General features: G+C 38.9%; 1 protein-coding gene across 1 annotated transcript; it reads right to left on the bottom strand.

Annotated features, from left to right (window-relative positions):
• Nucleotides 1-408: 408 nt before the first annotated feature.
• Nucleotides 409-12,216, bottom strand: frrs1a (ferric-chelate reductase 1a). Its single transcript, XM_061083687.1, has 16 exons — nucleotides 12,012-12,216; nucleotides 11,677-11,819; nucleotides 11,301-11,395; nucleotides 10,636-10,783; nucleotides 10,381-10,497; nucleotides 9,858-9,929; nucleotides 9,559-9,657; nucleotides 8,654-8,804; nucleotides 8,256-8,369; nucleotides 7,104-7,219; nucleotides 6,740-6,856; nucleotides 6,227-6,303; nucleotides 5,365-5,423; nucleotides 5,105-5,248; nucleotides 4,901-4,959; nucleotides 409-432 (listed from the first exon to the last, which is right to left on the bottom strand). Exons 1-16 carry the CDS (start codon nucleotides 12,214-12,216, stop codon nucleotides 409-411), a joined length of 1,740 nt encoding a protein of 579 aa, XP_060939670.1.
• Nucleotides 12,217-12,627: the final 411 nt, after the last annotated feature.

Raw genomic sequence — 12,627 nt, 5'->3', positions numbered from 1 at the left:
CCATGTGTTGCAGGTATTACTGTACAGTGACACAAATACAAATGAGTTCTGCAAATTCCATCATAGACTACCACAGTTTTTTGAGCCTTGTATTAATTCATGTAAAGATTATGGTATGACATTACAGTGCGATGTGACACTAGGCGAGTTCAATCAATTGTCTTGAGAATCCAACCTAGTTCCCATCAAAATAATTACTTCTCCTCTCACTGATCACGCACACGCACACAAACACACACACAGACACAACAACACACACACACACACACACACACACACTAAAACACACAAACAAAATTGCTGCATGCGTGAGATGCTCAGGGATATTATCCATAAAAGTGGAAGCTGCCAGGTCTACTTAGTTTATTGTTACTACAGACAGCTCCATCTTTTATGGTGATTGTTGCTCTAGACAGGACCTTGTTCTGGATTCTGCACAGACAAACACAAGAAACTCGGACATTTGATGTTACTTATATAATGTCATGACTATGGATGTGATCCTTTTGCTAGATTTAAAATAAATGTGTCAGTTGTAAAGACAAAGCAATGCCATGCATTGTGTGCACTAAGGGAAAAACTTTAGCTGAACATCTGTCGAAACTTTCTCAAGTTTTATCTGAGGGTTCACCTCAGAGTTATATAAATATAAAATGCCAGCTCTCTGACTACTCCACAATGAATAGATCACATACCTGGACTGGATTACTGAGTGTTACATAAAATACACACCAGGCTGTAACATGGTGGCATCAACATAGGTATCATAACTGTAATGCTGACCTTACAGACAACCCACAAAATCAAAATTGAACAATTTCCTGCCCATTTCAAAATAAGTTAACATTTATTCTTTGGCAACAACACTGTCTTATCAATATGTTTCATAGGTCTCACACTTTTAAAACAAGCAAAGAAAACATAAAGGACAGATGTGCCTTACCTGCTGCTGCTGCGTCTGGTTGCCACTGGTTACAGTGGTATTTAAGTATGATGAACTGTGTTTCTACATCAATGTGTGTCTCCAATCCCTTTTATTATTCCTCTCTTTCCCCTTTATAACCTTCCTGTCACTCCCCTCCCTCCTCTCTTCCTCTCTCTCTCTCTCATGCACACATTTCAGTGCCACTGGGGTACATTTTGAGTGTGGGTGGGCCGCAGCCAATCAGAAAACCGCGGCTTTAGGGACATTTGCGACACAGACACATGTTCAGCCTCACACTCTCACACTGGCACACGTTAATATAGGATGGATACAAGCATACACAATTCTCTCTCTCTCTCTCCCTCTCTCTCTCACACACACACACAATCACACACACACACACAGACACATCTGTCATCTGCGACCGTCTTATCCAACCTTTCAGAGGATTAGTGGGGGTTTGGACGTCGAAACTCAACTTGATAATCTCCTGCACAGTCTCACTGTGTGTCTGTTTTGTGGGTCTGTACAGAATGCTCATAGCATCATTGTGATTTTGTGTGTAATGGCGTTGCAGCATTACAGTCCTCGTGTTTCAAATATGATATGAGCTGCTGTTTTTGATGTCTCACTGATTAACATGCAATGCTGTGTGGGGGTGAGGATGTTATGTAATATACTGATACAAAACTGTGATGTGGCAGCAATGTAGAATTTTTTTTAGAACAGCTACAACAACTGAACAACTGAGCAACTGAACTAGACATTAGCCTCAGGAAACCACATTCAAATATGTAATACACAAACAAACAAACTAAAATGATGGTGCAGGTTTAGTTGCACGTTAACAAAAAGAGATTCAGTGGTTGTGAGAGCTCTTTGTCCCTGAACCTTTATCTGCTCAAGTCTATTTTGTTATCACCACTAGAGGACAGAAAAGATGAAAACAAGTTCATCATATTCCACAAGTGTACATGTTTGTGAAGTTTTAAAAATGTTAAACACAAGCACACTATAAATCTTTTCACACTGCTGACTTTAATGTGGGTCTGCACTAAGCTTATTACCCATCATCCTCGTTGCAATGTGAAATAATGCAGCCTGTTGGAACTTGGGGTTTGAGATCTGCAGTTTTGTCGTCCAAAACAGAATATGAGATTGAGGACATTTGCATTGCCACAATTGATTTACTTTCTGGGAAATTGAGTAATACACATAACCACAAATGAATAGAGACTCTCCGAAACAGCATTGGCCATTAGATTGGGATAATCTAATCTAGTTTATTGTTTATTTGTTCCTGTTTCGTACGTTTTACAGAGAACGGCTCCTCATATGTTCAATGTAGAAAATACATCAAATAAATGCATGTACTATCTCCTCCAAGGCCCTAAAGGTACCTTAAATTAAATCATGCTGCACTACATTTCACTCACAGATATTATGTAGGTCCTTCAAGATTATTTCTGGGAAAATTGTGTGAGAATGAGTGACTCTTCCACCACATCCATTTTGTAGAATTCTGTTCAGTTAGAACATAAAAATCAATCAACAGACGAATGGACAGCTGGGTGAAAAGACAACCTCCCTGATGGAGGTGAAGAAGAACAACATCAGGTTCCACACAGCCACACAGGACTGATCTAAACTATGATCACTTACAACTAGAACAAATTGATTATGTACTCTTTTCAGATAATAACTTGATTATATTTCAGCACCATGAGCATGCTTTTGGTATCTTGTGATTTAGCTGACTTTTTTCCTTTCAGAAATGTTTGAAGGCTTTTGTTTCTATTTAATCTGACTTTTAAAAACATGGAGCAGTAAGGTCTAGGGGTAAATTACATCATTCAAAACACAAACTACTTGAGGTGTTTATTCACCTCAGGTGTTTAGTACAACATAAATTACAACCAATGACTGTGAGTCAAGAGTTACCTTCTGATTCAAATTATAAATTATAAAACAAAGCTGTATGTTTTATTGATCACGTCAGACAAACATTTTATCGTGTTACATTTGTCTAATGTATGTAAAATCTGCCACTATAACCTGTCATAACCTTCAAAACAAATCAGAACTTCAGTATGCAAGGAAGGAAAAGCATTAAACAGCATGTGTAGGAAACAATTTTGCTGATTCAAGTGCTTTCTCGAGGGCCTGGAAGTGCCTCTGTTAAACCTTAACAATGCAACTAAATATAGGAACAGAAGAGTAATTAAACTAAACTAAAGTACAGAAATAAAACGTTTGAATATTACTAAAAGGAAACATTTATCAAAGTAGATTTAATTTAAAATAAAATGTTTGTAGTCTTGACATTATTTCTTTCTGTCATGGGGCTTGGCTTAATTGTAGAGCAAGCCTTGCTTAAAAGGTCCTGAAAGTTATTTCAAATGTCAGCAATAAAAGACAACAAGATTGAAGAAAATGTTGGGTCCTATACCGAATGTAGCCTATGACACATAACAATGAATAAACATATGTAGATGACAACCAATGTGACATACAACAATAAATAAATTGTTATCATAAACACATATGAAAGTGAGGATAGGTTGGCTTGATAGTTGGAGGTTTTGCTATGTAAGTGAAACTTTGAGTTGACACTGACCCTGTTCAGACCTGGTATTAACATCTGTCCTGTGTGATCTGATCACAAGTGCTCAATCAATCAATCAAATTTTATTTGTAACGCCCATATTCACAAATCACAATTGGTCTCATAGGGCTTTAACAAGGTGTGACATCCTCTGCCCTTAACCCTTAACAAGAGTAAGGAAAAACTACTAAAAAAACTTTTAACAGGGTAAAAAGAACGTAGAAAGACAGAAGTGCAATAGATGTGTAAAGGTGAACATCATCAAGATAAAGGTTTTAGCAGCATTGATAAGGGTAGACATTTTGAAGCATAACTGAAGGTCAATGAATTGATGGATTATTGTTAGTAATCGTCAAGTATCTGAGGAGAAATATTTTATATCAAGCAGTCCTGCTGCAATCATGGTCTATGGTCAGCAGCCAGCAAGATCATGATCCACCATCAAGATCGGATGCCACTACAGTCCACAGTCATTGTCCACTGCCGCCAATTAGGATCCATCATCAGCTGCCACCTCGGTCGTGGTCCACCACCATTATCAGATGCCAACACGATAAAGGATCAGCCTTTATTATCACGATCAGCCAGCACGATACAGAATCCACCATACTGGATGCACCATTACGATCTCTGATACGCGATCCACAGATTGTAATCCATGATTGGGCATTGAGTACAGGTCTGCACGTACCCAAATGCATCTTGAAGAACACATTCAGAGTTGGTCTGGGATGCATGTGTCCATATTATTTTGGCCATGTGTACGTCCTAGGCCACATATGACCTACCGCCTATTCAGATTATGTCTCCGACCTGCTGCAGTTTATACGTACTTTTACTATTCTCAGTGTCCATACATTGATTTGTTAGTAGCCCCCACCACAATATCAGCACTGATCATCATGACGGCAATTATTATTTGCATACAGAGCAAGTCACAGGGGACATATTTAAGACGCATATCATTACCAGGTGTGAACACATGCTGTCCACCGATTGGATCTATAAGAATGAATGTTAAAAGAGGGTGTGACCAGGGTCTCTGTTACAGTTATGTTGGGCAGCTGAGCAGTTGTGGAAATACAGAACACTGTTTCAGGAACTGCAAACGTACTCCCCGGTTCAAGTTACTGAGTTCAAACGTTCAAGGACATAAGCTGGTACAATCACATAATACTACTCTGTTCTGAGAGAGGCAAATGACTCACATGTTATTAATGTCTGAATTCGATTCATATCTATCTGCTATTTCAAATCACAAATATAAAAGAATAAAGGGTTTGATATTGGTGCGGCGAAAAGTCATACAGAAATTGTATGAAATGAAAACACAACTATTGAGAATGTGGTGGTGTGAAGTGGGTACATACCCAGGTAGAGGGTTCTGATTTCCCAGAATAGATTTCCTTTAGGTCATCTGAACCTAGTGCTGTAGGTAAAACAAACAACAGCTGGAATCTGATGTGATCTGCCAACTTACCAATCACCCCATTCCTTATCATGGCAATTCATTAATACACCCATACACCAGTAAAAAAATTCATTCATAATCAATTTGGTTTAGGTTTCCATACCTTTTTTGATGTGAAAGTGTTTGTGAATCAGGAGCATGAATCTGAATGAGGCCAGCCATGTCACATAGCCAATCAAAACATACGTCGCCCATGGCTGGGGGAGGAGCAGTGATGATTGACGTGTACCCAGGAACATGGTCGCCACTGTTTACAAATAGAGAAGACAATCTAACTTTAAACAACCAGGTAGGATGTCCTGTGAAGTGTTTAAAATGTTGGTAGAGAGACCTCTTTGGAATTTAGTCTTCAAACTGACTCACTTGCCATGATCTCAGTCAGAGATCCAAGTCCCCAGTGGGCCCAGTTAAAGAGATATCTCCTGGAGAGAGACAAAAATAATATTAATAACCAATGTAATAACCAATGTTCTTAAATGTAGTCATAGATAAATCTTTAAGTCACACTCTCCCTCAATCAATTCTCTAATTTGTCAGCCAGTTATTCACGCTGACAGACAGTTTGGCCTCTGAGCCAAATAAAAAGTTTAACAGAAGATCATACTCAGCTGTCATGACAAGAATATTTTCAATTCGCTTTTCACACCAAGCACAAAACTGAACAGTTCTTCAAAGTTTTCAACCACCTCTTGCACACCGTGCTGACTCAGTCCCACTTCACATCATAATCCTTCTTGACCTCAATGCAGCGCTTATTTAGAATATAGGACAAGATGTTGAATATCCCTTGTATGTTTGAAGGTCTTCTGCACAATGTAGGTTACCAAATACCAATAGATGTGAGCAGGTGTTAGTGGCCACGTGGGATGTGGGACATATACAAATACAATTAGCTGTCAGTCATTCCATGCTCCTATCTCCTGTACAAACATCAGTCAGCATCACAGACTCTTCTGGTTCAAATCTTATCTGTCATACTGGCAACAATACATATGCTTCTACAGCTGCAACTTCTCAGATACTCCTCTCCAAGAAGGCGTCCCCCAAGGTTCTAAGCATGGTTACCTAGTGCTTCATATTTTTGAGAGGATCAAAACAAAAGGGAATCAGGCTCAGCAGAATTCTTGTTGGTTCAGATGTGCATAGTGTTATTTACAGTGCTCACCATACTCAAAGTAAGTAAAAACAGATACAAAAAACTGTACAATAAACGTGTAGTGTTTACCTGTGAGAGTCAGGTCTTGGTCTGAACACAGCTGTTATTGGTTGAATCAGAGTTAATGTCATGACACAACATGCAGCCAGCCAGCCAGCCAGCCAGCCAGCCAGCGCACGCACGCACGCACGCACACACACACACACACACACACACACACACACACACACACACACACACACACACAATTAGGTTTTTGTTATATTATTGAGTGGATGGAACAATGTTAATATTGAATAACAAGATAAGGAATCAAAATTATTGTATTAAGTGTGTCTCCTTATGTCATTATTATTGCAATGTGATGTGTCTTTGTGTACATGTGTGCATATGTACCTTCTGCTTATTATATTATTAAAAATACTCATTAACCAATGTATGTTCTGAACTTATCGCTCGTTACGTCCTCTAACAATGTTTTCATGAAAAAACTACGTCCATCAAATTTTGTGGAGGGGTGACTCTTGGAAGAACTCAATAAATGTATGCTGACAACTAAATTCAAATTATATCATTGTCTTGATGAGTGTGTGTCTGTGTGTGTTCATTTACCTTGCTCCAACCTTTCCTGTAGATAAAAGGTAGGGTAAAGGCAACAATGGTCAGCGTCATAGTTAGCATCATTAGTCCTCGATGAACCTACACACACACAAACACACACACACACACACTATATTAAAACATCAAATATATTGAAAATCATCAGGCGGGCTTTGTTTACCCTGCTTGTGTATATAATTATTATATATATATATATTTGTTCCCCATTCATAATGTTACAATGTCACATTGCAAGTTTGTGTGTGTGTGTGTGTGTGTGTGTGTGTGTGTGTGTGTGTGTGTGTGTGTGTGTGTGTGCGTGTGCGTGTGTGCATTATATATTTACCTGGAACCAGACTTTCTGTCCATACAGAGTTTTATTTGGCCAAACCTGTTTATAGAAACTGGCGATGAAGGTACCAACACTCCCAGTTAGCATCCATGCTAACAGCATAAGTACACCTAGAGAAGTAGAGTAAATTCAGCAGCATGTATTCCTAATGATTACACCTAGTGTTACACTGCAGGCTACAGAACATCCCAATGGCAAAGCTATTGCATCAACTACTCCTCCTACAGTTAAATATTTTATACAATGAGATGGGATTATATGACATTATATAATTTATAGGGCTGGGCAACGATTAAAAGTTTTAATCGCGATTAATCGCATGATTTCCCTGATTAATCACGATTAATCGCATTTGTATACGCAAAATCCAATGATGAATTAAAAAGTAGTGTATAGCGCAATTTTATTTTCAATGTTCTGCCATATGAACGAAAGTGCCATAACATTTGTTGTGCAAACACTTTTAACATCAGCATTTAATACAGTAGCAGTTAAATAAAATATTCAGTGGAAATCTCAACTTAACAATGTTATCAAAGCAAATACAAAATTAAAGGTCAATGCCACTGCCAGGGCATTAATGTTATCCTCTTCGTTATGAAAAATGTATACTCCTCCCTGCATGTAACGTAGTCTGCCGAAGCCTCGCTCCGCTCGCTGTTTCGTTGAGTGATTTGCTGATATCAACTGTGTGTTTTGCATTCAGGTGATATTTTAGACTGGAAGTACTCCGGTGATAAGAAAATTCACCTCGGCAGTGGCTACAAATTACTTTGGTTCTGTCGACTCCGCCGTCTGGAAGAACTTTAAAATGAAAATGGCCATGTAAAAGCTCCGTACCCTTATCCATGGTTGTTTATCCGCCAATTATTTTCTTTTTTCCTGTTCTGCAGCAGTCAGCAACAGACTTTCACAAAATAAAAGCCTGACTTTCACAATAAAACAATAAATAATCAAACCTGAGTTAATGCGAGATAAAATAATTAATCGAGTTAACTCATCACTTGAGTTAACTCGATTAAAACGAGTTAACTTGCCCAGCCCTAATAATTTACATTCTGTACATTTAGAATCAAACCTGGCTAAGCCTACTTAACATGTCCTTGGGTTAATATGGTAAATCTAAGTTATATTAATGTAATGTACCATGTGCTTTCAATATGGTGGGTCCTCTGGAGCCTGTTAGTACCTCAGAGGGGCCTGTGATACGTTTCCTGTGGATGGACACTAATGGTTGTTGATCATGTTTCCATATTTTACCTGGAGGAAAGAGACCAAGAGGGTGCTTGTTAAATCCCTCTGCGAAATATAGTTTTGTAACTATACAGTAGGTCAGTGAATATAGTAAATACTGTCATAAATGCATTAGTGTATGATAAGACATTCACAAGATATTCTCTATAAAGGTTTCCTGTGTTACTGTTTAACAGTCCAGTGACGTAATAAAACAGATTGATAAGAACTTCAATCAGCCTCCATGATCCAAGATGACCGCCAGGGTCAATGGGTTCAGAAATCAGCCAACTCATATGGATTATGCTTACCATACTGAGCATGTCCGCTGGCTAGAAACAGAAAGTACTCTTGGTCCAGGTCATAGCGGCCTGGTTCCTGATTGGCAATTTTGACCGGTCTACTGAACCTGCACTGGATGGTTCCATCTGCCAGCCGCCATGATACTGAGGAAAGTCCAGCCTGCAAAAACACTCACACAGAGAAGAAGAACTATGACATTTAGCTGGCTTTGGCCTTTGGAGGAAAATGGATTTGTTTGCTTTGTTCTGTACTTTACAGCAAACATACTTCATATCTATCTCATGTGTTTTGCCGAGACATTCAAATTCGACCTGAAACAAGGTCATTTCCACTGTGTATTAAGCCTAAAAGTCCAACAGAAGTGGCTAAGGTAGCAGAATTAGCATTTTCTATGGTCCCTGAATGTACCCTCTCTGAAGATATCAGTGGAGATCTTGGTTTAAAACACGTGTAAATGACGCCAATTCCAGTCAAATATACATTTTGGGGCTTGAGGACACTTGGATGACACCACACGAACACCATGGAGGCATGCTATGGTTTTTCTGTTTTATTACGTCTGAAGGAAGGACTAACCATTGACTTCAATTGTATTGGATTCTGCTCTAACAAAGTTTACCCCTGAGACTCCAGCAGTGTCTTGTGGACTCAAACACTTCACCCATCCCTCCATCGGCATAGGGGTGAGTAGATAATGAGTGAATTTGGAAAAACATTTCTGAGACTAAAATCTCCAAATGCAGTTGAAGAGAGAGAGTTAACTTTGGGCACAGGCAAGATGTCCCCCCCACTGAGTCCTGTCTGTTCTTAACTAATCACATCCTGACTCCAGTTTCCAATGATATTTATTTTTCTTCTCCTTAATTTAGAGAGATTCTTCTTGTATTTATCCAGAGTGTTTGTCATGTGTCACCTGTGTCTGGTCCTCAGGATGTGTTCGTCCGCTGACGAAGGCTGCACTCACTGAGACTCTGTCCCCATCTTTTACACACATATACACATCATCATTGCCCTAGACACACAAACACATGCAAAAATACAACGTAGACATGACATAGGTTAATAGAGGTTCAATGTGCTTGCAAACAGATCATACCAGGACTTTTTTCTTATTCTATTAAGATGAAAGCTGAAAATGGTTTTCAGACTACACTGGATTCATATCACACATTATGCAGTATTTAGGGCAGGTAGGTAGAGGTACTAGCTTACCATCCATGTGTCCCAAGATAGAGCAAAGGCCACATATCCCTCCGCTGGGCCACTCAGCTCAAACATCACAGACTGCAGACAACATTGATGAAGATACATAATGTGACTTTGCAAATCTTAATACATGTATATAATATTCTTGTGATTTCAAACACTCCGGTCTAAATGCTGAATGAACAGTGCAGGAATGTAATTTACTGTTTCATAAACTGTTTAACATTGTATCCTATTCACTGTATTCTATTAATATCTATTATAGTTTTCAGTCGTACTACATTCAGGAACTGACACTGGCTGTGTTTGTGTTGGAACACAAAAACATTCTCAGCAAAACCAGAGACACAAAGACAAAGGTCATCATTAATCTGCGTATTTATACAAATTATTAGAATATTTCTTATTTAATTTTAAAAAGCAGCAGATTAACTGCCACGTATACCTTGTTAAGACAATGTTTCTGCTTTATTTAGGTAAAAATACCATGTATCTTTAATTGTATTAATGTAATTGTTAATCCTCAAACCGTTTTGTCTGGTCCCTCTGTCGTCATGGACAAGAAGAAGCAGTGAGGATCTTCTGGATCACAGCCTACAGGGTCTAGCAGGCAGGATTTAGATTGGCCGCAGCTGTCAGACGTGAACTAGACATGTAATAGGAGAGGAGAAGTGTTTTTATTATCAGTATTTTATCATTTTACATTTAGGTTTAGTGATAGCAACTTCATGTTGAGACAGTGAATCCGTGTCAAATTGATTAGTTCAAATGTTGTAACACTCACAGGTCCTGGCAGGAGAGAGGATGTGGTCGTCTGTACTGGAGCAAGTGTAGTGGTTGACTGAGGTGGGCGAGGTGTCACACCATGGTGATAGATTATTGGTCCAGGCAGCTTCACCCAAAATACATTGTAGCGTTGGACTACAGTCACACTGGAAAATATACCCATAGAGACCCAATAATTAAATCAAGGATGTACACAAACACACAGCTTCTTATAAAACACAAAAAGTATTGTTTTTCCAAGAGCTCTTAAGAAAGACAGACTGTTAAGGTTTTAGTGAGAGATGGTGAAAAGGGACAAACTGGAAACTTAGAACACTAGTAGAGACTGAGCCCCAGTCACTAAGATTTAAGTTAAATGTGTAGCCTACATGATTACAGATTGTGTTTTGAGGTCATACCACAGAGAAAAGGGAGAAACTTTTGGAGACAATTACCAACTCTAAACTGCACCAGCAAATATTTCTGTTCCTTTTCTACCGCACACTTTTTATGTCAAAGCTCTGCACACAACATCCAGCACACAAATTATATTGATGATATTGTTGCACTGTTAGAAGAGGACTCGCTAATGACAAGGTATAATTTTGAAGCAGCACATTAACACAAGCCAAGCAAACAGCTCATTCCAAAAAGGCATAACTTTCCATTTAATAGGAAACTCACAAAAACTCAACCTCACTGGGAGCATCTTTGGGAGCATTCCAGATGACAACAACTTCTGTCTGTTTGTCTTTACTCGTATGGCTCACTGCTGAACCCTAGACTCTCACACACACACACACACACACACACACACACACACACACACACACACACACACACACACACACACACACACACACACACACACACACACACACACACACACACACACACATTTTTTATACAATATTAGGTTTTTGTTATATTATTGAGTGGATGGTACAATGTTAATATTGAATGTCAAGATAAGGAATCAAAATTATTGTATTAAGTGTGTCTCCTTATGTCATCACTACTACTATGTGATGTGTCTTTGTGTACATCTGTGCATATGTACCTTCTGCTTATTACAGGTCAGCAGCTGTGTCCTGTGTGGATTGGTCAGGGTGAAGCTGCCGGTGGTGGATGCTGAGCCCTGACTGGCTGCATCTCTGGCCTGAAGCAGGAAGCCCTCAAAATGTGATGTTCCAAATAGATTGACTGGAAATGTATTAAAGCAACATGTTATTAGTAGTTTTGAGAGGTATGCATTTATAAATAATTTTGTTCAATTGTTTTGATAAACAGAAGAAGTCTGTATGATACTCTATTTATTTTTTCTTAGAGGAATGATCACTATGGGTCTTCTTGATATTTGGGCTGTTGAACATTTGAATGACAGTTGTTGGTTACCTTGGATATGATCTCCGGGGCTGAAGGTGCTGGTGTTGGTTGTTAGGTGGTAAGGACTTTGTGTGGTCTGAGCCGGGGCACCGTGCTTGGGTTCCATGCTCCCACAGGCTTTGGTGACTTTACCATTGGCATAGCAGCCTGATGGCACCCAGTAACACACAAACACAGAGGAGAAGAGAAGACAGTACCAGCCCACCGAAGACATTTACGACATGAGGTAGAGGGTGTGACAGGAAGCCGAGGGTGTCTACAATGAAACAGAAATAATTCATTACATGACAGCTTGTGTTTTGTCACAGTGAAGTAAACTGTGAGCTTCCCACTCAATATAATCCAAATTAGAGAACACTATTTTAAAATCCAGTGGACCATGTTACTAATTACAAAAATTACCGTATTGTTAAATTACGTAACTGACTATTAACTAATAATAATAACATAATTGATCGGATCCTGTCTTATACTATAGTGCTGGTATTCTGTATTGGTTTTGTTTATTGTTAAATCAGCTGATAACAGTGGGTGGTTTGGTGATTGCAGCTAAGACACTTCACTGACTAAGACAATAAGTACGAAAAAGCTGTTCCACGACGCTACTAAGAAAAAGTGGTTTGAG

The sequence above is a fragment of the Limanda limanda genome, chromosome 13, assembly GCF_963576545.1.
Source record: "Limanda limanda chromosome 13, fLimLim1.1, whole genome shotgun sequence".
NCBI classification, from domain to species: domain Eukaryota; kingdom Metazoa; phylum Chordata; class Actinopteri; order Pleuronectiformes; family Pleuronectidae; genus Limanda; species Limanda limanda.
This window is presented reverse-complemented; position numbering and strand designations above follow the sequence as displayed.

Excerpts from the sequence above, each read along its gene's own strand:
- frrs1a (XM_061083687.1), bottom strand. The coding sequence starts at position 12,216 with ATGTCTTCGGTGGGCTGGTACTGTCTTCTCTTCTCCTCTGTGTTTGTG. Across the intron at positions 9,658-9,857 it reads TATCTTGGGACACATGGATG|GGCAATGATGATGTGTATAT; the intron begins GTAAGCTAGTAC and ends TTGTGTGTCTAG. Across the intron at positions 433-4,900 it reads AATCAGAACCCTCTACCTGG|AATCCAGAACAAGGTCCTGT; the intron begins GTATGTACCCAC and ends TTGTCTGTGCAG.